The 27,640-nt window shown below is 40.5% G+C and overlaps 1 protein-coding gene across 1 annotated transcript in view; it reads right to left on the reverse strand.

Moving 5' to 3' along the window:
• AFG2A (AFG2 AAA ATPase homolog A) overlaps nucleotides 1-27,640 on the reverse strand; it is a 203,039-nt gene that overhangs the window by 164,574 nt on the left and 10,825 nt on the right. The window contains exons 8-9 of the mRNA XM_074154986.1: nucleotides 27,073-27,367; nucleotides 10,289-10,443 (exon numbers count right to left, since the gene is read on the reverse strand). Coding sequence (XP_074011087.1) covers nucleotides 10,289-10,443; nucleotides 27,073-27,367 — 450 coding nt within the window. The remainder of the gene's footprint in view (nucleotides 1-10,288; nucleotides 10,444-27,072; nucleotides 27,368-27,640) is intronic.

Raw genomic sequence — 27,640 nt, forward strand, 5'->3', positions numbered from 1 at the left:
GTCACCATCCATTCCCATCCACTTCAAATATTAAACTTGTCAAGATGCACCTAAATCAAATGATCTTCTGCCTTAAAACACTCTTCCAACAATTTACTAGACATAAATCACCCTTCAGCTCTGGAAAGTTAGCCACACTTGAAAGGCAAGCAGAGTATTACTAAGAGACAATGTATCACCTTTCTCCTGACTTGAAAATTGGTGTGACTCCTGGCTTGTCCCTATTGCTATTTTCCTGATACCATTACACAGAGCGGAAACTAAAAGTAGAAAGTCCCTGAAAGAGACAATTCAGTCTACTACTGAAGTGGAAGAAAAAGAGCATTTGGATGTGGTGCAAGCACTTTTACCTAAGTCCAAGCAAACTGGTAACAAAATAAAACTTCTCCTTGATGGTCAGACTTTGACATACAAGAAAACTACAAAGACAGCAGAGAGCAAACAGCAAAGATCAATACACATGGGTCAACCCCTCATAAATATTCCCAGTTTAAAGGCTAACTGGAAGGTGAAGAGCTGCCGATCTGCTGCCTGGAGAACATCATCTCTCTCACATCAGGAACATGTTACAGGCACTCCAGAGGGAAAAAAAAAAAAAAAAAAGAAAAGAAAAAAAAAGAAAAGAAACAAAAACTCCCTCTTTCTTTTTCCTAGTGACCAGCAGCTTCTGGTTTTTAAATAATTACTTTATAAGCCTGGGGAACTATGACATATGTAGAGCTGATCACACTGCCTACTAAGGAGGATCTGAGAGCAGAGGGATCTGCCAAATGCAGGACTCCCCTATGGAAAGAAAAAAAAAAAAAAAACAAAACAGAAAAGAAACACAAATTCAGTAAAGGTCAGAGCGAAGTGAAGACTGAACCAGACACAGCAGAGCATCCCACTAGCAGGGCAAGGAAAGCATTTGAGCTGGGGCATTACCTAAACAGCATGCCACTTCTGGTAACTTTGCAACCTGCCAGTATTCCTTTCTGAAGTGCTGCTTCCTGCTACGAGGAAGACTAACTGCACAAATCAGATTAAAGAAATGGTAGCAAACAGATGAAAATGGGCTGTGCACAAGTCTCTAGTCTTGAAATGAAAGCGTTCGTATGAATTCAACAAAAACAGTAAAGGGCGAAACTCCACAACACTGTGGAAAGAAAGAAGGAAACAAGAGCATGAATTCCTACCTCCTGACTTTGAGCCCCAGCTCGAAGTCAGGCACCTTGGGCTACCAACACAGTCAAAAGAGAAAGAGACTTCACAGAGCGATTCAGCTATAGTACAAAATCTCTTTCAGAAGTCAGACAGGTGGTCTCACACCCAGTTTTTCTCTCTTCCCTTTAGAGGGAACATATGGTGAGGAGATGTCCAATTTAGGCACCTCAGTTAAGTGCTTAAAGGTAAGAAGAATCCTCCCTTCCCACCTGAGTTTTCACAGTAAGAGACAGAAATCCACCTGCAGATTTTTAATTACAATGAAGCAAACATACAAGTTTATAAAAAGTGAAGATGCATGTCAGGTACCTCACTTGCATCTTGCCACTGTTCCACCCACGCAAAACACCCCTTTTCACTCAAATTTCATGGTTGAGTAACATAATCGAACTCAGGACAGTTAATCTCAATCTTCCTTTATTCTAAAAGCCAGTGTTTCTGAGTCAGATCTGAAACAGTGTCAATGTTTTAAATTTGATTTATGCACTATGTTTTAAATACGTATTACCTGTCCCTACAACCCTTAATTCTACCTAGCACCTCTGTAAACTGCACAGAACTAAATCTTGGCACTTTTAAACAACTTTTTCTGACGGAAGAAGACACATAACATAAGCGCGTTCCCATCTTTCAGTATCAATCCTTACTCATGGTAATTTACTGGTATTACTCATTACTCTGGTAATCCACAGACTAGTCATTCCTATCTTCATGTCTTTCTAGCTAGACAAAGATTTTAACAAACATGAACAAGAACTAAAACTAATTAAGCCATCAGGAATTCCCTATAACTTTCAGCAACAGAAGGCAAAATCCACTAGCAGTACTTTGCACACATGCAAAAAGCCAGGGAGAAAAAACCTAAACGTTATTTTTACCTTCTGGCAAATATTCGGACTATTCGCACAAGTTTTCTGAGGCATTATTCAAATGATTTTTCAAATCCACTATATGTCATTTAATATCAACACAAGTGATAGAATTGGACAGAAAAGGTGAAGTAGAGCCACCTTACATGAAGGTTGTTTTCAGTAATCTGGAGACTTACTCTGATTTTGCTTACATTTAAAATCAGGAAGGGGAGGAAAGGGAGACAACTGGGTCATGACATACAAATAAGGCCACTAAATGTGAGTTTGCCCATTATGAGTTTAAAAAAATATTAATAATTAACTGGTCAAAAATTCGGTTAACTTATTTAGAATTTCTATAATATAAGGTATGGAATTCAAGCAGCAATGGTGTTAAAAGCAAAAATAGCTAATAAATAGCTACCTTCACATTCTGGTCAAGTCCTACACAAAACAGATATTTTTTCCCTTATTTCAAAAGGATAGAGATAATTAGGAGGAAAAAACAGTCCACCAACAAGAAAACACCCAAAAAAAAGAACTCTCTTAGATTCATAAACGGTTGGAAGGTAGGTGGATTGGTTTTGCACACAAATCCTCAGTAACTTCCCGACTGCAATTAACACAAATTCCATGTGCGCATTGGGACAGCTAGCTACACTTCTGTTACCTGCACGTGAACTCAAAGGAAAGGTCTTGCACCATAAGCAATGAAGTGTGATATTCTGTCACTGTGGAAATGGTTTTAAAGACTAGCCTTGGGGCTGAGGTTACACGTACAAAGACAGTGCTATGTTACAGTGCGTGAGATACCAAGATTTCATTACTGCCATAAGCTTTAGCTCTCCCCAGGTCAACAGAGCTCAGAATACAGAAGAGCAGCAACTCCCCAGAGGCTGTTAAGCAGCAACAATAAAGAAATAAAGCAGACATGCAAAGGATGTCTCATCCAGAACCTTTTGGCTGCAAAGACACAAATCTGAGTGTTGAATTACAGTACAGGGAGTGAAACAGGCAAGCAAAACCCATAGCACTCTACAAAAATTTCAGAGAGACCCATAGGAGAGGGAGGAACAGCAACTACAGTGCAACTCTCCAAAGAGCTGAAGTATTAACTTCCTGATTTATAACGTGCACCCCCTTTCTCCTAAATCCCTGCTGCAGAAAAAGCAGCCTTCTAAAAAGGTTGTAACACACAGCAAAGTTCGAGAAAGGCTCTGTAAAAACAGAAAACAAGATGCTACATGGAACCAGGCAGCAAGTATTTTGCATATGCCTTGGTCACAGCCAACACACACAGCAATCCCGGCACAAGTGGAAGGACAAAAGAACGCAGAAAGGACAACACAAAAAAAAGCACATGGTGGCACGTCCACCTCCAACGGCCCCTCCTGCACACAACCTCGCTTTCAGTCTACCACTCCAAACTCACTTCACTTTGGCTATTTTCCTCACCAGTAATTTTGAATACGTCTGGAATAAAAAAAAAAGCACACTTTACATCAATGACAAAAAACATAATAACTAGTTTGTCATAGAGCACTTTTCAGGAGAAGACTGCAAAGCATTCTATAAAGGTTATCAAATATCCTCAGACACCAAGAACTGACTTGCTTGAGGTGACTCAAACAAGCCACTTCTAATATATTTCCTTATTCTTTAGCTACTACCCCAAGTATACGCATAACGAGGCTTTTCCAAGTTTTAAATAAGACAAGACTGCAATAGAGCAATTTAGCATAGTAGCCTTCTAAACAGCCAGGGAACTATGGCTTAATTTTAGGACCTAAAACACTGATTTGCAAACTACGTTTTCTTTACAGCCTACTCAAAGTTCTGCAGATTTCAGAGAACAAGCTCTGTGTTGATGAAACAATTTGGAGTTCATGATAAAACAAGTAATTATTTTTGTTCAGTATCAGAGGTGATACCAGCTTCAGAAAAATCAGCAGCCCATAAACGGCAAAGGTGTCATGACTGTAAGGGAAGGAGCCCTTCAACAAAATTCGTTTACTTGTGGATTTATTTAGAAGCTACATTGAACTCTTCTCATTCAACTGACACATGCCTACAGCAAAGCAATGAAATACCAAAAAAACCCACCATCTGAAAAACAGAAATTTAAAAATCACAGCAGTCTCAGTTTAATTCAGCATGTACATCAATGGTTTTACTTGTAACTGACTGCATAGCCCAAATGTTCCATCCACACAAAGGGGGCTGCCAAGTGAATAATATATCTGCAATAAACAGCAAAAAAGCTGATATTATTAATGTAGCTCAGACTTCTGTCTTTTCTTTGGAAAAAATCTCATAACTGATCATTTATTTAGTGTTTGAAGTTATTTTTAGCACGGATTTTTTTAGATGACAAACAGTGTTAAGGTCAGACTTCAAAACAAGAAGGAATGTAACCCCTGATTTTCTAACAAATTTCCCCACACAATTAACTATCTAGCTGGATAGCTTCTGGGGCAAGCAGAGCAGGGGAAGAAAAGTCTATCCTTACAGACAGAAAGTATTTATCTGGACATTAATCATACAGGATGATTTCACAAAATACTATGTACAAAGATACATTAGCCAGGAAAAACAAAAACAAAGCACAAGTTTTAGGTTTCTTGAAGAAAGCTGGACTCCTATCTGGTTCATTGTTTTGTTTTTGTTTCCTGTACACTCAGTTATAATTTTTACATTTTGATAAGAATGCAACAAAAAGTGTAAGTAAAGCAGTTTCTGTTGGTATGAATTACTGCAGAGCACATAAGTAACATATCACAGTACACTCTGGCCAAGAGACAATTAAGTAAAGTGTTGAATGGGTAAGTGGCCCAAATCCGTGGACTGAAAACACTGTATTGAGAAGAGGGGTAAATTAGTAAAAAGGAAGAACTTCTTACAGAAATGAGGAATATTAGCATCAGTTCTGTGGCAAGCAAGTAATTTTAAGGTTTCCCACAGGTGTTGCAGGAGTAGACATTCAAGCATAACAAACAGCAAAGCATTCTAGGACACAGCATCATCGACACAAGATGTTGCAACTAATTAATGGCTCTGCCTTTGCATTCATTTGGCTTCTTAGATACTTGGGTTTCTACTGAAACCTAGTACTCCAGCATCCAATTATCTGCAAACGTTAGCACAATCAAACACACAGCTTCAACCAGAGCAGCTAAATATGCAACTTTAATCAGAGAAACAAAAATAAGTCTGTAAAATTAGATTAAGACATACCAAAAAATCATTACTAGAAGCATACAACATAAAATGTTGCATACTCCTCTTAAAAAAAGGTATCCACGGAATTAGAAGCTGTATTACATTTTCTGCTACAAACCGTGTTCCAAACAATAAATCATAGAATCATAGAATCATAGAATCATAGAATGGCTAGAGTTGGAAAGGACCTCAAAGATCACCTAGTTCCAACCCCCCCGCCATGGGCAGGGACACCTCTCACTAGAGCAGGTTGCTCAAAGCCCCATCCAGCCTGGCCTTGAACACTTCCAGGGATGGGGCATCCACAACTTCTCTGGGCAACCTGTTCCAGTGCCTCACCACCCTCACTGTAAAGAATTTCTTCCTTATATCTAATCTAAATCTCTTCTCTTCCAATTTAAAACCATTGCCCCTTGTCCTGTCACCACTCTTCCTGACAAAGAGTCCCTCTTCAGCTCTTCTGTAGGCTCCCTTCAGGTATTGATAGGCTGTTATAAGGTCTCCCCGGAGCCTTCTCTTCTCCAGGCTGAACAACCCCAGCTCTCTCAGTCTGTCTTCATAGGAGAGGTGCTCCATCCCTCTGATCATCCTCGTGGCCCTCCGCTGGACCCGTTCCAACAGGTCCATGTCCTTTCTGTGTTGAGGACTCCAAAGCTGGACACAGTACTCCAGGTGGGGTCTCACGAGCGCAGAGTAGAGGGGCAGAATCACCTCGCGAGACCTGCTGGCCACACTTCTCCTGATGCAGCCCAGGACACGGTTGGCTCTCTGGGCTGCCAGTGCACACTGCCTGCTCATGTTGAGCTTCTCATCCATAAGCACTCCCAAGTCCTTCTCCTCGGGGCTGCTCTCCAGCCATTCTCCACCCAACTTGTATTTGTGCCTGGGGTTGCCACGTCCCAGGTGCAGGACCCTGCACTTGGCTTGGTTGAACTTCATGCAATTTGCACGAGCCCACCTCTCCAGCCTGTCTAGGTCCCTCTGGATGGCATCCCTTCCCTCCAGCGTGTCAACTGCGCCACCGAGCTTGGTGTCATCAGCAAACTTGCTGAGGGTGCACTCTATCCCACTGTCCATGTCACCGACAGAGATGTTAAACAGTACTGGTCCCAGTACCGACCCCTGCGGAACACCACTCGTTACTGGCCGCCACCTGGACATTGAGCCATTGATTGTAACCCTTTGGATGCGGCCATCCAGCCAGTTCCCTATCCACCGAGTGGTCCATCCATCGAATCCATGAGTTTCCAATTTTGAGACCAGGATGTCGTGCGGGACAGTGTCAAATGCTTTGCATAAGTCCAGGTAAATGACATCAGTCGCTCTGCCCTTGTCTACCAAGTCTGTGGCAGTATTGTAAAAGGCCACCAAATTTGTCAGGCACGATTTGCCCTTGGTGAAGCCATGTTGGCTGTTTCCAATCACTTCTTTATTCTCCATGTGCCTTAGCAAGGATTTCAGGAGGATCTGCTCCATGATCTTGCCAGGCACAGAGGTGAGACTGACCGGCCTGTAGTTTCCCGGGTCTTCTTTGTTTCCTTTTTTGAATATTGGAGTTATGTTCCCTTTTTTCCAGTCAGTGGGAACTTCACCAGACTGCCACGATTTCTCAAATATGATGGAGAGGGGCTTAGCAACTTCGTCCGCCAGTTCTCTCAGAACCCGTGGATGGATTTCATCAGGTCCCATGGACTTATGCACCTTCAGGTTCTTTAAGAGGTCTCGAACCTCGTCTTCTTGTACTGTGGGTGCTTCTTCATTCCCAGAGCCCCTGTTCTTGCCCTCCGTGACTTGGGCAGTGTGGTTAGGGCCCTTGCCAGTGAAGACTGAGGCAAAGAAGTCATTCAGTAGCTCAGCCTTATCCATATCCTGGGTGACCAGGTCTCCCGTTTCCTTCCGGAGGGGACCCACAGCTTCCCTCGTCTTATTTTTATCCCTGATATATCTATAGAAGTTCTTCTTGTTATTTTTCACATCCCTGGCTAGATTTAGTTCTGCCTGGGCTTTCGCTTGCCTGATCAGGTTTCTGGTGACTCGGACAGCTTCTCTGTATTCTTCCCAGTCTACCTTTCCCTGCTTCCACCCTCTATAGGCCTCCTTTTTGGTCCTGAGTTTGTCCAGCAGTTCCTTGTTCATCCACGCCGGCCTACTGGCTATTTTGCCCGATTTCTTCTTTTTTGGGATGCACCTCTCCTGAGCTTGGAGGAGGCAATCCTTAAATACCACCCAGCTTTTTTGGGCCCCTCTCCCTTCCAGTTCTTTTTCCCACGCTACCTTACCAATCAGATCTCTCAGGAGATCAAAGTCTGCTCTTTTGAAGTCCAGGGTAGCCAGCTTGCTGCGCACCCTCCTTGCTGCCTTATGAATCTTGAATTCTATCATCTCATGGTCACTGCAGCCGAGGCTACCCTTGAATTTGACATTCCCGACCAGCCCCTCCTTGTTGGTGAGGACAAGGTCCAGCACTGCTCCTTTCCTCGTTGGTTCCTCTATTATTTGCAGAAGAAAGTTGTCGTCGACACATTCTAAGAACTTCCTGGATTTCCTGTGCTCTGCTGTGTTGTCCTTCCAACAGATGTCGGGGTGGTTGAAGTCCCCCATGAGGACCAGAGCGTGTGAGCGCGATGCTGCCCCTATCTGTTTGTAGAGGGCCACATCCTCGCTGTCACTTTGATCTGGTGGCCTGTAGCAGACTCCTACTGTAACATCCCCTGCCCCCGTGCTCCCTTTAATCCTGACCCATAAGCTCTCTGTCTTGTCTTCATCCATCCCCAGGTGAAGCTCTATACATTCCAGCTGGTCAACCATGTAAGTTCTCTGGATAACAGTACATTAAATGCTAAGTGACTGGCACTCAGACACTAACAATCAGGTGATAATAAGACATTTATTTGTTAATAAAGAGCAAATTACACTAAACTAAGTTTAATAATAACAATAAATAGATTTATTTTTTTAATTATTTGTTTTTGCTTGTGCATAGTGCATGTCTCTAAACCACACAGTGGTCAATTTTTTCTAAAATAGTTACGCTATGCTAAAGTACATGAATGAGTTTCAGATGCTTGCAAGTGTTCCTGCATCAGATCTCAAGCCCCCGGCAAGCAGCCCTAACCAGGCAGCTGCAGTTTGGATTCCCATTGCTTGCTTCACCTGCACTGCCATCTGTAAGGTCCCAGCCACCTAACCACAGCATAACCAAGTTCCTTCAACTAACCCATGGACTTGAGCTGACTTAGGGCACTTCCCTACCTCAAATACAAATGGTAATGGAGTAATTAGCCTTGGGGGGGAAAAATGGGGAAGGTGTTGCAACGCTGGATTTACACAGTGACTTTCATGGGCAGCTGTGTCAGTTTTTTCAGCTATTCAGACTGCTTCTGAGCACACACAGGTACCTTCATTTTGATAAGCTGGTAGCTCTGCAGCCCAAAATAATGGTTAAACTGAATTACAGCACCTCCTTTGGTAGATGATGTGGGAGGACACAAAATCTGTTGCATCCAGTACTTTAGATTTCACTTTAAACTCATCCCAGGCACCAAGCAGATGGCCCTACATCTTCACAGAATATGGATTTTGTAAAAATGCAGGTGCTCTCAGCACAAAAGGAATCTGCACTATGTTGTTATTTTCCCTTCAATAAAGAAATGAATTTCAGTATTATGCCAGTGACTCAGCTGGTGTTTAACAAATAAAAACAAGTGACAACCAAGGAAGCCACTGGTAGGATGGTTTAGTGGACAAAAGGAGACTGAGTAGTAGGTTGACCTGGATTCAGAACAGATTTCCTGCAGTACCTCAAGACCTTGCTCTATCTGTCTTTATTGTGCTGTTTAGCAGCACTCCATCTGGCTCCAAACAGGCTGGTATGTCGAAAAGGGATAATGGCATGAGCCCAAGAGCCAATAACACAATAAGCAATGAGAGAATTAGTAACTTTGGTTCTCAGCAGAACTAATTAGCCCTTGCGGATATTGATGCAACTGCAACATTTCCAGGAAAAGCCGTCTGGGGCCAGCCCAGGCACTTCCACCCAGCACTTCACTGCACAGCGTGGACTCTTAACAAGCCAAGTGTGATATCCGAGCTGGCTGTGTGCAGCATCCTGTTCGCAGATTTTATTTCCCATTCCTATAGTTTGGGAATAAGGGTCTACAGTTGTGCAATCTAATTCCCAGATGACTCATCTTCATGCAATAAGACAGAAATGTTTTCTTTTAGGGCTTGGGGAGCTGCTGAGAAACACCAGCACAACAGCTTGCAGAGTCAAGATTTAGTAAGAATAAATACAACATTTTCTTTTGCTGAATCTTCTTAAGCCAGATCAGAGTCTTCTTAAACCAGATCAGTTCTTTAACCTAATTTATGTTGTGTCTGCTACTCAACTACTGTAATACATAACAGAGGGCAGCGAGCGGTGTAAAGATGAACCCAGCCCCTGATGGGTAACCACTTGGCAGTGATAACCTACCAACAGTATCTATTTCTGCCCTCAGTTAAAACCAGGTAATGCCACTGAAGACATTAAGGTCACGGCAGTATGAACTGTGTGTAGAATTAGTCAACTGCTTTATATAAAATCATAGCGATCAATCTCTTCATGGCTTTGTTTCAATACACTTCGGTTACAAATGCTAATGGTTTCTGCTTAAGTTTGTGTCAGCTTTACAAAAGTCTCCAGCTTTCATAGTTATTCAGGATCTGCTTTGAACAGACATCTGAAGTTTTTTACTTTATTAACCCACTCAGCATATAAAACTGCAGATCAGGTGATACCAACTCTTCCTAAAGTATTAAGAACTTAAGCTTCTGTAAATGGGTCTTCAAGATTATAATTAAATAAACAAATATGCAAACAAAAAGATGATGCACAACATTTATTGGTAAATTGAGACTTAAACTTCACAAAATCCCTCTCTTTTGGCAGGGCATTTCAACGCCTAACTGCAACTCTTAACGTGGCTCTAACAATGTTGCTGGTGAATTGCAAAAAAAAAAAACCAACAACTTACTTTTGGCACATCAACTGCCACCTCCCTCATGGCGCTGGGCCTGACATCATTCATCCCCTGCAGGAAGTCATTGAAAGCAATCATCACTGACCCAGCCACCTCGTTGTCCAACAGGTTAGGTCTTTTCCCCAGTGCTCTCCGCAATGCGTACAAACCTATTAAAAACAAACAAACAAAAAAAACAAACCATGGAAATACGTAGATTTCTTCCTGGTTCTCACAAGCATGAAGTGTACAACACACAAGCACACAGCAGTACTGGAAAGGAAATGATGTTCAAAGGAACATCTCAACACTGAGCCTTAACTAGGTCAAAAGAACATGCAAGACACTTCCAATGAAAGGAGCAAGAAAAAGGGGATTTAATGACCACAGACAGAATATAAACTAAATCTGTTTCAAAAGACAGAATGAAACAGCCTCATCTCCAGGAACACAGGTGTGAAGCTAACAGGACAAAACCTCCAAATGTCCACACATCAATCCAAACACATTTCTAAACCACAGAGGAAGAGGGATAACAAATATTCAAGGCAAATATTAAATCAGCTCACATAAGACATCTGCAACCTTGTCCATTCCTCTATTATATTAGGACTGTTTTCCAAGCTGCTCTTAAAAACAAATTGATGAGATTTCTTTTACTTTCATTGGAATTCTATTTTGCTATCTAGTAAGATGCCAGATAGATACCTGTATTTTTCTTGATATGCAACAAACGTTCCCTGCAACACTCAATAGCTTTTCATTCCTTTCAGCAATCGCGCTTTTCAAATGCAGGCATAGCTTTTACCTTCCCCTTTGTTTGGCCAAATCACCCATATACAATACCTATAAACCTCAATACCAATTCCTAGCTTCCCCCTATAATTCAATCCTTCAAAAGGTGCAGAAGTCCCTCCCACTCACACATCAGTATATCAATATCCCTCGGGCAGGACCAAGCAGTACCATCTGCAGCTCCCAAGCATTTCCCAGAGGGAGCAACTACAGCTCCCGTTGTGTAAGATGTCCAGAAGCATCATGGTTTTCCCACTGTATAATTATGCCTTTTAAGGTCTAACACAATTTGGAGTTCTATTGTTTGCATTTCCAACCCTGTTCTGTGAACTGGAACTATTAAATATGTCATTTAGTATATTTTTGCATGGTAAGTATAATGCTGTATAGAGGTATACACACAATCACACAAATGCAGATCTGTAATATCTGTTGTCACGTGTTACAAAAAAATGAGGCAGTAAGTACGACACCAGTTTGCCTTGCATGACCATAAAAAGACAAACATTTGTTAAATCTTTTCTACATTTAAACAAACAAAACATCAATTAGTGCTACATGAAAGGACAATAAAAGGCATAAGCTGTTTCTGAAAATAGACATGGTTTTAACTTTCAGCGGATTGTTATCTTTTTTTCTACAGAGGCACTGGTAGATGTGGACATGCAAAGTTTCTGACAATGACAGGAATTCGGCATTTCCTACAATATATACAACGTGTGAAGAGCTATAATATCTCCCCTGTGAAGCAGTACAGCTGGTGACTCTCCATAAACTGCCAATTATGGCAGAGTCTGAGCACCTGCATTCAATACCCAGGCTCTTAATACAATAATGAAAAAAAAATAAAAATTTGTAATTCAGGTTTCCCCTTGCACAGAACATCCAGAACTAATAAGATATATAAATAAAAACATTCCACGAGACCAAGGAGGAAAATGAAAATCTGGTTACCAGAGGACGAGTATAAAATGTAACTGACTCATTTTAACAACCCAGACAATTTTCATGTTATTCCTCCCCCGCTTCTTCCTTCCTCTGAAACAGTTCATTTTAAGCAACAAAAAAACTTAAGCAAGACAACATAGATTCACCCCTCCAGATTTAAAATTTACATCCAAGCAAATAACAAACTCAACATCTTATTCTAGTGTCATTGCAGCTAGCTCTTTGCAGGGCAGGAGCTGGTACTGGGGTTGAGTCCCATCTTTACTTTTTGGTGAAGTCAATTCACATGGCACTCTCACTTTAAAAAAAAAAAAAAGAATAGATAACATAGCATGAAATTAAGTGATAGAGAAAACAAGTAACGGATAAAGATCTCTCCTCCTCATTTCTATACATATCTGCTCCATCAGGTACCAGTTTTAGCTCAGATTAAAATTAGCATTTTAATCATGCCACAGTTATGTTTTTTCATGACATGAAGAATTCTTAAAACCAAACAAGTTTATTTTAAAAATTGAGAGAGAACAGCACATAAAAATGCCCAAGGAGAATACCGTTCTTAAGGATCTTTACTGCCGGTGCTACTAGAAGTACAAGTGAAATTTCAGTACTCAGCAGTGGGTTTGAAACGCAACAGCCTTGATCCAGGAATAAAGAGGTCACAGCTTTCCAAACAAAGCCTGAATTCATTTCAGCATGTGCACGCACACACCACTGCACAGGTCAGCATTTAATTGAAACAATGTTTTACATTAAAACAATAATAAAAAACAGATTGAAAAAGTAAGCATGATTCTTCCTGTTTCCTCCTGTTATCATAATCATTCTTTCCTGCACTTCACATTGACCTCTAACCAGAGGGGAAAAAAAGTCTTATTTAACAGGAGAAAGATACAGCCAGTGGCTTGCCGGAGGCAGAAAAACACATCCTTGTCTTGAGACACTGAAAGAGGCATTTAATGTAAGGAAATGCAGGGTAGGGTGCAAAACACACTGCTAGAAGCAACGCAGAAGCAAAGGGGGTGAAACACTACAGCAAACCCAAGTTTATCACTACAGAAGTTATAACGCAGATAAACTGAAGATTCAGACATAGTACCTCAGAAAACATCGAGCATCCCAGCTTAGCTGTTGTGTATCTTTCACATGGGAATGTTTTGGTTTGAGTATGTGCTGTTGCTGTAAACTGACTCGGAGCACAGCATTTGTTTCAGCTTTGCTTGCTCCTTTTCAGATGCTACTTCATTTTTAAGGATTAATGAATATCAATAGCCTTTTGGCAGTGGCTTGAGGAGGCTCAGGAGTAGGCGAGTAGGTTTTCACTGTTTGGTTCCAGCAGGATGGGGAGGAAGGACTCAGACTTAGTGTGCCATATGGTCAGTGAGACTGCTCGCACAGGCATGGGCCACCTCTTTCTAGTAAAGGGATACAGGACTGGTTCCTAGGACAACCCTATGCTGAGCAGAAACTTAACTCGGAAGGCAGCCGAGCGAACAACACTGATTCTCCGTGGAGTATAAATGGAAAATCCCAGTTTAAAAAAATAAAAATAAAAAAATGAAAAGAAACAAGCATAGTAAGTCATGCATGATTACAAACAATGGAAAATAAACAATTTGTTCCAGTCCAGCAACTGTGTGCTCTACCTCACCAACTCATCCTGTCTGTCTAGAACAGAGGAAACCAAGTGGACAGAGGGGAAAAAAAACAGCAGAACGCCCTGTCCTGGTACAGATGATGCTTCTTTGGTACCAGGCTATGCATGAGGTGAATAGCATTGTTTCGCTGTAAGATTTTCTTGCTCATAGCTTGGCTAAGTGTTGGCACATTAGATCATAATCACAAATGTCTGAGCCTAAAAATAGACTCTATGACACTGCTATATTTGTCAGAGTCTGTGTATAATTATACACTACTGTAAATAATAGAAAGCATCCACTCAAAATGACAAACATATATACTTTAGGTTTCAAAAACAGAATATACATAACACTTGAGGAAACAAACTGAACAAAACAAAATTGTTAATCATGCATCTTTCACTGCCCATCAGCTATTTCTTCTGCAAATCCATCTTGTCTAGACTTACTCTACCAGAATCCTAATACCAGAATTTGTAAGTAGCTTCAAAGAAATTGTAACCTTCTTGTAAGATTGTTTACAAAAGGAAATGTTTCTTCTTTCCCTGCTAATCTGGCATTTCCCTCCCAAATTATTATGGCCAAACCCAGAAGACACACACCATTTCTCCCTGTGACAGCTGTCAGATCCAACATGATACTCTCCTGTATGGCTGGAACTGGAATGCTCAACAGTGTACGGAAAGATTTCAGCTTCCTAATGGCACTGGATGGGACATTTTCCTCTACTTCTAGATCTTTATATACAATACTTCAAAATTTAACAGTTTTCTATGCATAGAAAAAGCATTTCCTATAACTTAAAATCAACTTTGAACTTCAGAAACCGTTAAGAGGAGCATATCTGACTTCACAAGCAAAGGATGCAACAGTTATTCCAGTGTTTAATATTTTTGAGATCAGGAGTTCTTCTGCTTTATATTTAGCAATTTTTAATCAGCATGGCTTTCTGCACTCATTCATGACAACAATCCCAAAATTATACTCGGAAGTCTTTTATAGAACTTCAAGTGTCATATACTACAAATCACACATATTCTTGAACACATCATAGCCTCATAAACAAAGGGAGTTTATAGCACTTCATTACATCACGATATTGGATGGTCAAATCCAAGAAAAAAAAAAAAAAAAGAGGGAACGTGTCTGTATGTTGTTTGCAGTTATGCATAAGTATACAGTAACACAGGCAAAGCCTGTTTCCCCAAGCAGATGGAAGCCTCGCCACTGCTCCCCTGAGAATGTCCCACAAACACATCCTCACCTGCTGAGTCAATCTTTCATCCTGTGCAGACCCAGCAAACCAGCCCTCTTACCCACCACGGTGAGACAGCACGAGGCAGTTAGAAGAGCAGCTGCCAGGGACGTAGGGACAGCAAGGATGTGTCTAGGCAAAGGATCTTTTTCCCTTTACTCCCCAGACAGCCGAAAAACAGCACCAGGCAAGCACCTGATGTCTGTGGACCACTAGCAAGCTTTCCTCTTGCCTGCAGGTAGGAACCACCATTCACAATAGCTGAAAAATTCAGATGTGTTCTTCCATTTGCATCCTAAGAAACTTCTAAAATTTGGAAGGGGGGCTGGTGTGGGGTTTTTTGGGTTTTTTTGTTTGTTTGTTTGTTTTTTGTTGATTTTGTCTTTTTTTCCTCCCTCCCCAATGTGTATAAGTATGGAATCACAGAATCAAACGCACCAACAAATTTACCAAGGAATGAAAAAAAGTAATCCATGGACCAGACTCCTATACATATATTTTTTAACTTATTTATTTTTTATTTAATCTGTACATAAAATGCATGCCTATTTAGAAAAATTTCAGGAAGCAGAAATCCTTGCTTGTGCTCTTGAAACCACATTCTGCAATCTGGCTTTAGCTGCCAGTGCTACATGGGAAAAATCCCTGAAGAACTTCCATCTACTGTTTGCACAGGAAGGATAATGCCCTTAAATCCCTTGTAACCATAACATTGCAAATTCATTCGGCTAACCTGAGCACTAATCTACTGTAGGGATTATGTACGCAATTTATAGTCCTTTGTGAGGAGCTCCGGCATTTGCTGTAACATGTCTATGGAGCTGACTAAAAGTTGCTAAGAGGTACGACAGGGGAGGGAAAGGAAGGAAGGAGCAACTGTATTTTCAAAACTTCTTTCATACAGGAAACAGTTTATTCACAGATCAGGTACACACACATCATTTATCCTAAGACAACGCTAATGGAGGGAAATAAAGAATAGCAGACTGCTTGTTTCTAGTCTGTTCTCATATGTAAATGTACCTAAGCTAAGGTTAGCCTCACGTGTGTTAGAAGAAAAACAAGGACAGCCAGGCTACCAAATAGCAAGGGCAGAAAGACAAGAAGCAACAGTTAGTGGCTAAATGCCGGTCTAATTTATCACATCCTGGGCTGCATCAAAAGAAGTGTTGCCAGCAGATCCAGAGAGGTGATTCTGCCACTTTGCTCTGGTGAGACCTCACCTGGAGTACTGTGTGCAGGTCTGGAGCCCTCAATATAGAAAGGACATGGACCTGATGGAGCGGGTCCAGAGGAGGGCCACCAAAATGATCAGGGGGCTAGAGCACCTCTCCTATGAGGACAGGCTGAGGGAGCTGGGGTTGTTCAGCTTGGAGAAAAGGAGGCTCCGGGGAGACCTCATAGCGGCCTTCCAGTACCTGAGGGGGGCCTACAGGAAGGCTGGGGAGGGTCTGTTTACAAAGGCCTGCAGTGACAGGACGAGGGGCAATGGTTTTAAGTTGGAGAAGGGGAGATTTAGATTGGATATTAGGAAAAAGTTCTTTACCATGAGGGTGGTGGAACACTGGAACAGGTTGCCCAGGGAGGTGGTCGAGGCCCCTTCCCTTGAGATATTCAAGGTGAAGCTCGACGAGGCCCTGGGCAACCTGGTCTAGTTGGGGGTGTCCCTGCTGACTGCGGGGAGGTCGGACTAGATGACCTTTGGAGGTCCCTTCCGGCCTGGACCAATCTATGAATCTATGAATCTATGAATTGTAATTAGGAATGTTGTCAAGTCAGAATATACCTAAAAGTTAAAGTCAGAAGAACTATGAAAACTTTGCCTGAAATTTAAGTTCTGTCCCCCATTCTAAACACAAATGCCTACTGCTAACAGATTTTACTCCTGCAGAACTAACACAGACATAAAAATTAAGCGACATTTCACCAGAGGATCTTTTATGATCTTTTATCAATTAAACAAAAGAACTAAGACTGCTTTCAGATCCTAATTTTTCTATTATATATTCCAGGAAATCATTTTACCTGAAGCCTGACAGGGAGCCAGAAAACATTGAACTTTTCTCCTATAGTACCATTTCTACACAAAGAGCTTGTCTGAAGTACAGCTGATGCTAGTTTATTCAGGGGAAAAAAAAAAAAAAAGCACAGCTATGGAAAACATTTTTTACTCAGATACTGAGAAAGTTTGCAACTTTGCAACCTGAAGATGAACACCTACTCTAAGCATTCAGATCAGACCTACTCTAAGTTCAGATCTTTCTAAAGCCAGCAAAGCAAGATGGAGCAAGATGAATCATAACGTGGTCAGTCCCTCTCTATGTACTATGAGGGGAATGAAACTCCTGCAGATTTTTAGTATGGGAACAATTGCACCTCAAATATATTTGAAACAGAGCCTATTACCGTTCAAGTTATATTTGAAACCAGACTCAGCACAAAAGCCGAAAGAAAAAAAATGCATACCAATTGCGTCACAGAAATGATACTGTACTTGAGCTCTAGATGTTCCCATATTATGGTTACTTAAAGAATGTAAGAGCAAGACAACTGATTAAACAAAATTTCAAGAGAACTAAGGAGTGAAGTGTTAGCTAAAATTCAAATGATACCCGAATCTAGAAATACGACTGTGTCAAATGAAATTCTGCCTAAAACAAAACAAAGTGGCATAAATGAGTATCAGACATATCATGAAAAAACAGGAGAGAGAACAAAATGAAAAACTATTGCCTTTCCAACATTAAAAGAAGTTACTGAAGGCTTCTTAAAATGTAATACACCTTTCAAACAAGTAATTTCCCCAAAAGCATGCTGGTATCTTGGAGAAAAAATCATTTTGGTCCAAATACATCCTTCCAATTCATAACTGCAGCCTGCTCCAGAACCAGGACATAGAATAACTTTCTGCATCACTATGAACCTGCGATAATTTAATGCCAAGTTACCGAAGGGCTGCAGTGAACATGACCTCTGTTAGCAGGAGAAAAACACCGCAGTGCTTGTGTGTTGGTCAGCAATAACAGTGACCACAGTTATCCTCCTTCAGCTGGCAGGAGGTGGAAAATTAGAAAAGATATGATGGGAGAGGAAGAGGCAGCAAGTCTGCAGAATACAGAATCACAGAATGATACGGGGCTGGAAGGGACCTCTGGAGATCTCTAGTCCAACTCCCCTGCCAGAGCAGGTCCACCTAGAGCAGGTTGCACAGGAACTTGTCCAGGCAGGTTTTGGATGTCTCCAGGATGGAGACTCCACCACCTCTCTGGGCAGCTTGTTCCAGTGCTCCGGCACCCTCAAAGTAATGAAGTTCCTCCTCATGGAACTTCCTATGTTCAAGTTTGTGCTCGTTACCTCTTGTCCTGTCACTGGGCACCACTGAAAAAAGACTGGCCCCAACCTCTTGACACCCATCCTTTAAGTATTTATAGGCATTGATCAGATCCCCCCCAAGTCTTCTCCAGACTAAAAAGACCCTTCCCTCATAAGAGAGGTGCTCCATTCCCTCGATCTAGTAGTTCCCTGTCCTTCTTGAATTGGGGAGCCCAGAACCGTACACAGTACTCCAGAGCAGAGTAGAGGGGGAGGATAACCTCCCTTGACCTGCTGGCCACACTCTTCTTGATGCACCCCAGGATGCCATTGGTCTTCTTGGCCACACCATTGTGATTCTGTAACATTCATGCACCCAATTTAACTGTCTACCCCACACTTTGTCCTATTCCCCTGGATCACTACTTTTCAGTTAGCAAAATGCCAGTTAAGATGAATGACTCTGCGTACAGCATGGTGTATTACCAAGAAGAAAGTCCACAGATCTGCCAAACCCTTCTCAGAGATTAAAGGTCAAGAAGTTGTCTTCGGTTCTTGGGTGTGCAAAACCTTCAAAGTTAACACAGGGAAACAAGCAGCTCAGATCATTGCAGAAAAAACTAAACCCATAGGACAATTTATAAGACAGTGGACTGCAGAGTGTCTTCAAAAATCAGTTTAATCTTGGTTAAAACATTTTCATTCATTCAAAGGCTATACAGACATCTGAGGATTTTTTCTGTTGCTACAGGAATAACATTGCTTAGCACACAGCTCTCATCCAGCTTCACATGCAGGGAGCTGAAGCCCCTGAGGGATGCAAAACGCGATAAGCAGAATAGCGACTAGCACATGACTCCTCTCACTGTGGCTTTGAGCTGGGTTACCAGCATTGTGTTAATTCTCAGGTCTAGAAAATAAAAAGGGGCCACACAGAACTGTCTGTTCCCACCACAGCTTGGCCAATGACCCAGCCTAAAATAGTATCTGCCCTAAATTTATTCTGTTCTTAATCAAAATGACACAACGCTAAGTTTTCAGGACATGCAAGCTGAGGAATGACGTTCTGACTGCCATTTCACAACCACCATTCTGCACAGGTAGGGCTGCACCAACACAGGCTACTTTGGCATCCTGCGCCTGCTCACCCTTCAAACCAAACAACTTGTTTTGGGGCTGACCCTCTGATCAATTCAAATGCTGAAGTTTCTATACACATTGCACACATGAATAATATAATTTCTTCTGTACCACTGAAGCTGCAGAAGCAAGAACATGATGTCTATCTGCCATGAAGGTCAGTTTAAAATATTAATGACGGTTATTGATTGACTCTTCTGAAGTATTCTTTATTTCCTGCTTATATAAATATCAGCAGACAGAATGGGATGTGCTTTAAACAGATTATTAAGTACTCAACCCACAACTGTGTATATGAAGTCAGCAATCCCGTCATCCAATTAACTGCAAGACAGTTTCAAATAAAAACACACTTAAAGTAGTTATGATGAAAACCAAAAGTTCACATGCCCTGACTGCAGTAAGTGCAATGTTCTCCATATGGAGAAATAATAAAAAATCAAGTACCCCTACAAAAGCAAAAAAAAAAAAAAAAAGGCCAAAGATTTTATATAAGAAAAAACTACAAAAAGGAATATAATACCCACCAGCGTCTCTTCAGAGAGGCAAACAGAACAAGACGCTCTGGATACAAAGATAGTCATGCTAAGGAAACATCTGTGCATTCAGCATATGCAAAGACACAGGGTGAAAAGAGATTCAGAAATTTTGCAATCACATCAGAATGACACCGAACCAACGTAAAAGGGTGAGAATCTAATCCTATGCATCTAAAATAACACAATTTTTGTGGAGTCTTAGGAAAGTAGTTGAGCTATTTCAAATGTCTAAGACAGCAATTCTAAAACTAATTTTGACTTTGACTTTGCCCCACAAGATGTTTCAGGGATAAAATTCTAAGAAACAGGGCAAGGGATTCCACAGACAAAAATAAGGTCAACACACTCCACCCAGTCTCAAGCATGTTCCTTCAAGCCACTCACAGCAGCCAGATGTAGCCACTTCTGCATGAAAGCCGTCATTAGTGCTCTAAGAAACAACCAAAAAACATATGTTACAGTCTGAGTCCAAAAAAGCCACATTGCTTTGTTATGTGTGCGTGCAAGCAAGGACGCATTTGTTCATAACCTGTTAAGACGGAAAACTGGGTCAGTTGTTCTGGTTTACAAACAGCTTCTGCATTAAGGACCCAACTTTAAAATTACAAAACACAGAACTAACTTAAAACTCATGAACCTTGAAGATGGGGATTGGATTTTCTCGGGTCTTCTTACACCATAAATTAGCATGATAGAACACAGTGTCAGAAAACTCAATTGTTCCAGTCCAAAAATTAATTCATAGCTTTACTTCTGTATCGTGTCTGGACTTTTCAGTGCATTTCAAAATCCAATGTTCTGCTATTTCTCCCAAAATCTCTCAATTTCATAAGAATACATTTTCTGGTATTGACCATCTGACTATACATGTTATTAATGTTCCCCAAACTCCCACATTTTCTACACGACCTTTTTATAAAAAGGCAAGTGGCCTTTCCCACCTCGTTTTGAATGTCCCATGGGAAGCAGTATTCAGTCAGAGAATGCAATAACAGATTGTTTGCAACAGCAAATCAATCTTTTTCTGTGCTAAAACAAAATTAAAATAAAATACACCAACAAACAACATAGACATGGTAATTTCAGTCACTTTCCACATGGGAATAAAATAACTATAGCATGTCAAGCAGTGCTTTCCCTTTAAAATCTGTAACTGCCATCAGTTAATTTGAAAACAAACCAAAAAGCACCCTGCAAAACAAACAATCCCATTGCCTTGGTCATCAACCACCTTTGTCAAAATCTACACTTTCAACAGTGTCTCAGCCCACATTCCTACATTTAGGATTATAATCCAAGAAAAATATTTACATTTGTTGTACACCCCCATCAGAAATAAGGTCCAAATCGTGTTGGGAAAGGTTCAGACTGAACCTTTATGGCTTAAAGAAAGGATATATATTTTCGATGCCCTAACACTAGGCTGTTTCATCAAGACTGTGACTGAAAATGAAGAGCTGAACTGAAGAACTCGGATTTGAGATACAAGGCTGAGAAGCCACATATTGAACTCAGCGTTCGTCTAATTGAAAGACCAGTCAGAGGCTGGTCCTCAGGGTGCACAGAGACTCACTGTTAATCACATTAGCCCAAACAGCTCACGTTTCCTGCAGGTGGCCAGGCTACCAAAACTGCAGAAGCTGGGGAAAAAAAAACAACACATAGATCTAACAAAGAGGCATTCCTGGGTTTCAGGGGAATTTGCTTCCCCATCAGTTACAGGGAAAAACAAAAAGCCTAGGAGCCAGCCCTTCAGTTGCCTAATATTTTTTTATTTTTCTTTTTAATGCCAGTGGATTGCAGAAACTCCTTTTTGGGTTGTAAAAGATATAGCAGGAAGTTTCTCAGCTCCAACAAAAGCTAACTACACCATCTCCCTGAATAACTCATACTTTTACAGATCTAATATCTAGATATAATCAATACAGAAAGCTATCAATTAAACACCATAAAGTCTCTCTATCCCAGCTGTATTATTCATCAAAACGCAGGGGTAATTAAAGAGCCAAATGAATACCATGAACAATAAGAGCTCCAAACAACAGGATTTTTAAAATTATGAACATAAGACAACAGACGGTATCATACATCTCTGCAAGTAGCTTCACAGATTCAGCAGAGCAATGCTGATTCATACTGGTTAAAGATATAGCTCAATTCCTTATTTCTGTAACATTTTTTGTAACAGCCAGCTCAAGCCAGTGAACTGTTATAATCCTAAAGACGAAGCAAGGTAATTCCTTTAACTGTATTACAGTCAGGCAATTTGAAAAAAAAAAACTTAAATGCAAAAAAAAGTGAGTAGTGCTTCTTTCACAGAAGTCTTAAAGTTTCAGTACTTGCAATGCAGCATCCTCACTGGAACCAAATAGATGTTATTGCAAGAGAAACCACTATTTAAACAAAGACATTTGTTCTTCCTCTCCTCATGATGCTATCTTATCACAGTCCAAGTGTTTTATATCAGCACACTGAAATTATGTGTAATGAACAAGGATGTTCAAGATAAATTCTAAGAGTTACAAAGCAAATACTTCCTTTCTCTGTAAACAATATGACTGAACCCACTTCTTGAAGAAATCAAGCTATATTTATATTCACCCTCTTGAAATGCTACAGGCAGCCATAGAAGGATAAGTTTATAATAAATTGCTATATTTGGAAACCTTTGTTGCTAAGCATCTTCTAACATTCAGTACAGTTTATACCATTCATGTCCCTGCTACATAATTAACATTTCTTATGTTTTTCAAAAAAAAAGTGCAGTGCTTATCTTTGTTTTTAAATTAAAATAATTATAATTTTTTAGAGAATTAATAAAAGACTGTGTGGCCAGTTAATTAAAGCAGAAGCAATAAGATCGTAGGGGCACATAAACACTGACATTATATGCCAGGATATGGCAGAACCTATCTTCTAGACACTGCCTCTGCTTGAGATACAACAATTCAGAAGGCAGCTGTTCACACTAAATGGTAATCTACTAAATAATTTAGGACACAGTAGACCTCTCCCAGTCTTAAGAATATGACTTTCACAGCTGCACACATAACTGAGCCCTTCTCTTATCAACAATTCTGTGCAGATGAATCCTTCAGAGGGTACTCGAGGCCTCATGAGTCTACCGTAAGCAGCCCCTTGCAAGCTGATGTCCAAAGGGTGTGGTCCGGTGCCCATCAAGGTATTTGGATGTTTTCCATACTATGCTGTTAACCTATACAAAAGCACACAGTTAATTGCGGAAATCGCAAACATATTGCTTGGCAGCAGAGAACAGCAAATCCCAATTTCTCCAACATAGTCACTACAGGTGACTTCTAACCTTGAACAGAGATCAAGTATGCTAATTCTGAAAGCATTGCATCTAAGCTAGTGATACTTGCCACGTTAGAAATACCAGGTTTACTTTTAATTTTGCTGGAATGACCACAGGTATTTGTAAAACAGACAAATAATACTTGCTCAACATGTGAGGGAGGATACAAGCACTCTGCTCAACAATTAAGGTTGAAATAGAGACACATACAGATCTGATGCCTGTCTCCCTGTTGTCAACTCCTGCAACAATACTGTAAGCTTCATGATACCTGGTATTTTTCCTCTAAAGTCACAAATTTTTGTGGTTTCATTTTGTGGAAAGCTAGAACTGTATCTTTAGTAGAGGAAAAGTAGTTATTGGAAGAAAAATCCACTAATATTTTAAAAATTCAGCAGATCAAATAAAAACACCCTGAACTGATTATTGTATTTATCTATATATATAAATATTTCACAGGTGTTTGGTCATAATACCCTGTTTGGAAAAGTCCAGAGCACACTGCACAGATTCTTCAGGTTTCTTATCCACCTTTCCTCTCCTTGCCCATTCCAGCATACACACCACCACAATTCTGTATGCCCCATATACACAGGGGCCTAGAAACATTCAGTGCAAGCTGAACAATAAAGGCTCCTAAAACTTCTTAATGACTTCCATGAAAACGTATGGAGTTGCTGAACAAAATAGAAAACTTGCCCATCTGACCCAGAAGTACCACTGAGCAATTCTTGCACCAGAGAACAAACAAGTTCTGCCAAGAGAACAGTTGGAATATGTTTAACTCTACAATAGCTACTTACTTTTCATTAACACACATTCTTCAGAATTATACAGAAGACAAACATCAAAGCTTTTATAATAGAGTATCTTAGGAAACCTAACTATAGATGCAAAAATGAAAAGTTTGCCTATCATAGACCTACAATTACTACATTTACCATGTTACATTAATTACTACACCCTTGGCTTATAGAAGCAGCATATATACAATATTATGCATGTGTTAAAAAAACAGAGCTGAAGTATAAAGATAAGGAAGGATGAGTCCTTTGGAAATGATCTAAACTTTTTATTAAGAATATAAACATATTTAGCTTGTAAACTTCCAGGCTTTCCAGCCACAAATGAAGTACCTAAACATATATGTGGGGTAACCAGGACTCAAGAGTCTCCCAAGGACCACTACTGCAATACCATTAGCAAGCGACAATAACTTTATACTAAAAACTGAATATGTATTTCTGAGTTCAGAACTCCTGCTTCTAAACTAGTTTCCATGTTTCACCTCTACTTACACACACATCACGTGCAAGTAGCACAAGTAAGCTTAAAATTTGTGAAAGAACTCTTTACTCAGATATTGCCTGAATATTAAGCAATTTGGTTATTTAGAAACATACACCAGCAGTCTTAACTATATGTTTCTATCATGTTTTATGTTGTAATACATATGAAATATTATGTTCAATTTTGAGCCCTACATTACCAAAAGGTTATTGACAAACTGGACGGAGTTCAGAGAAAGTCAACATAATTTCTCAGAAGGCAGGAAGGACTTATTTATGAGGAAAGACTAAAAGAACTAAATATTTACAGTTTGGCTCAGTAATGAATGAGGAGGTAGGGGACACGAGAACAGCCTGGAGATATCTGAAGGGTGTAAACACTAAGGAGGGAGAGTGAACGTGTTATACAAGGATGTAAATACAAATAATGGGATAAAACTAAACAAGGAAAACTTAGGCTGAATATCAGAGAGCATTCCTGGACAGCAAGCTATCTTGGCCTAAGGCACAGTTTCTTAAGTGAAGCAATAGAAGCCCATTGCTTGGAACAACAAACAAGACTAGACAAAACATTGGAAAATTTGCCATATGGAATAACCCCGCTCTGCTGAGGAGAAATATTACCTTATAATAGCTAGTCTTTTCTAAGTTTAATTCCAGTGAAAGCAGTAATATTTTACAAGGTGTTGAAAATTTAATATAAAAAGTAGATATCAAGAGCTTAATCAGAGAAAAAGAACCCAACTAAGAATGTTCCTTAACCACGAGTAACTTAAATTCAGTTTATGTAATACTTTGACCGAATCATGCTTCTGCAGCAATTTGAAAAGGAAAAATACATGTGGGCTGCAAAGAGTTAACAGCGCTGGACTATATTCTCCCCAGCAGAGGTCACTCCAAGTTAACAAATGACAAGGAAATGTCACAGCATGGATTCAAACTTTAGGAAAGAAGGTCAATAGAAAGAAGACATCCTCCTTCCCTCCTTCCCACCACTGGCTTTGGATGCAAAGCTCCCAGGGAACAGCATGTCCTGCACTCAGTCGCAGGTAGATGCCAGAAGTTTTGGATCTACATAGTGTTCAATTTGCACAACATTAAAAATTTATTTTCTGAAAGGCCCTCACAAAGTGCATAAATGTTGCCTATTTGCAGCTGGATTATGAAGTGTCCAGAACCAATGTGCACATGCACAAGTAAAGCCTAGGCTGGGTTATGTTTGGAACTGAAACTACACCGCTTTTCACTGAAAACTTTAGATTACATTAGTTAAGTATTTACTATGTGAGGACTGACTGTGACACAGGCAGACTGACAGGCTTCCAAAAACACAGAGGAAGGAAAAGAAAAAGGAAGTTTATCTTTGTTGTTGTTTGTATATATTTGTTTTGAAAAGAATGTTTGCTAACTTAAAAAACAGAGCTTAAAACACAACCAAAGCCAACAGAAGAATCCTGTAAAAAGAATAGTCTGTGTCCGTACGTATTTTTTTCTTCTTGATCCATACAAAAGTCCACAAATTCATATTTGGGAACTATCCCTTAAAAATTCTGGAAACTGACAAGTAAAAATCTTGCGGTTCCAGGTGGCATCACCCCTAATAAAACTTCCATCATCTTCATAGTTAATTCTGATGCAAGAATTAACTGTGCACTGTGCCACTGCCAGAGGAAGCTGATCCAGTGCCAAAGGAAATAAAAGTAACCAGTACATACAGCAAACATATATTTGCCAACTACAAGGGAGCAAATATAAGTAAGCAGAGCTGAAGAGTCATATTTTGACTAGACTGTTTTAAAAGGCTGCTCATGGGTAGATTTAGGTCCAACACTTAAACCGCGCAGACGCATTCTAGCAAAATGTAATTGATAGAGCATACTTTTAATATTTCATCCAATGAAAACAGAAGTGAACTCATGTTTAAGTATTCCCTGGAACATACTGAACCCTGGCTGCACGATGAGTGGATAATTCTCCAGGGCTATGCCTATACCGGAGGCCAAGGGACGTTTTCCAGCCCCCAGCTCAGGGCGTGCTCTCCAGCTCTCCCAGCTCCACTGCACAACCCGACGCAGGTGCATACAGTCCCCTAGCCCCACCACAAGCTCCTCATCTGCACGCAAATGAAACACAGGCACAAAATAAGGAAGGGAGCCACAGTAAACACCGCTCAGGCCCACAGTCTCAGCATCCTGGGAACCAGGATTTGCAGGACAAGTTGTCTGGCCTAAGTGATTTGGGATTTTTGTATGGAAGGGGTAGGCTCGAGAGTAGAAAAACTCTTAGGGATATGTCGCTTAACTCACTAAACCTTAGTGAGAGACAGCTATCTATCTAATATGCTAGAAATGGCACGGGGGATTCCCCACTGTTATTAATCTTAGCATTCAATTTTAAAATCTATTAATACTCAAAAGAGTTCTGCCCAGGAGCAGACTGGTGTTCCTCACACTCCATACTTGGCTATGTTTTATTTAACACAAACATTAATTAAATGGCATTGTTTTAAAAGCTATTAGTACAGACTGTGGATTTTTATTCTTTTAAACAAATAAAGAGACTAACAATAAAGTAAGATCCTAAATACGATACACAAAGTCTTACCTGCTTCCTTGCACAAGGCTGCTAAGTCTGCACCCACGTAACCATGTGCACTATCAGCCAGTTGTGCCAACTCCGCTGCTGTGAGCGAATGGGGAACCTTCTTGAGAAGCTTTTGGAGTATGTCCAGGCGGTCTTGGGCATTAGGAATTCCAATTTCTATCTCTTTATCAAAACGCCCAGGTCTGCGCAGCGCTGCATCCAGTGCATGAGGACGATTAGTGGCCCCAAGTACCAAGAGCTGCCCTTCACTGCCCTCCTGAAGGCATCAAATAATGCAAAATATTAATTTTAAAATACAGTCAAATGTCATGCAACTTATAAACATATTTCTTGCTTACTTTTCCCATCTATTACACACACTAAAATCCGGATACTAGCTCTAAGAGAACAAAGCAAGCTTTTCAGAACATATAACTCACAGGTCACCCATCCAACCTATTGCAGTTTAGTGATACTATAGGCTGCACACACATACAGGTAATACAAGAGAAACTTTACCCCAAGATGCCCTCATCCCTGTGTCCCCCAC

This window comes from Numenius arquata, chromosome 10, assembly GCF_964106895.1.
Source record: "Numenius arquata chromosome 10, bNumArq3.hap1.1, whole genome shotgun sequence".
NCBI classification, from domain to species: domain Eukaryota; kingdom Metazoa; phylum Chordata; class Aves; order Charadriiformes; family Scolopacidae; genus Numenius; species Numenius arquata.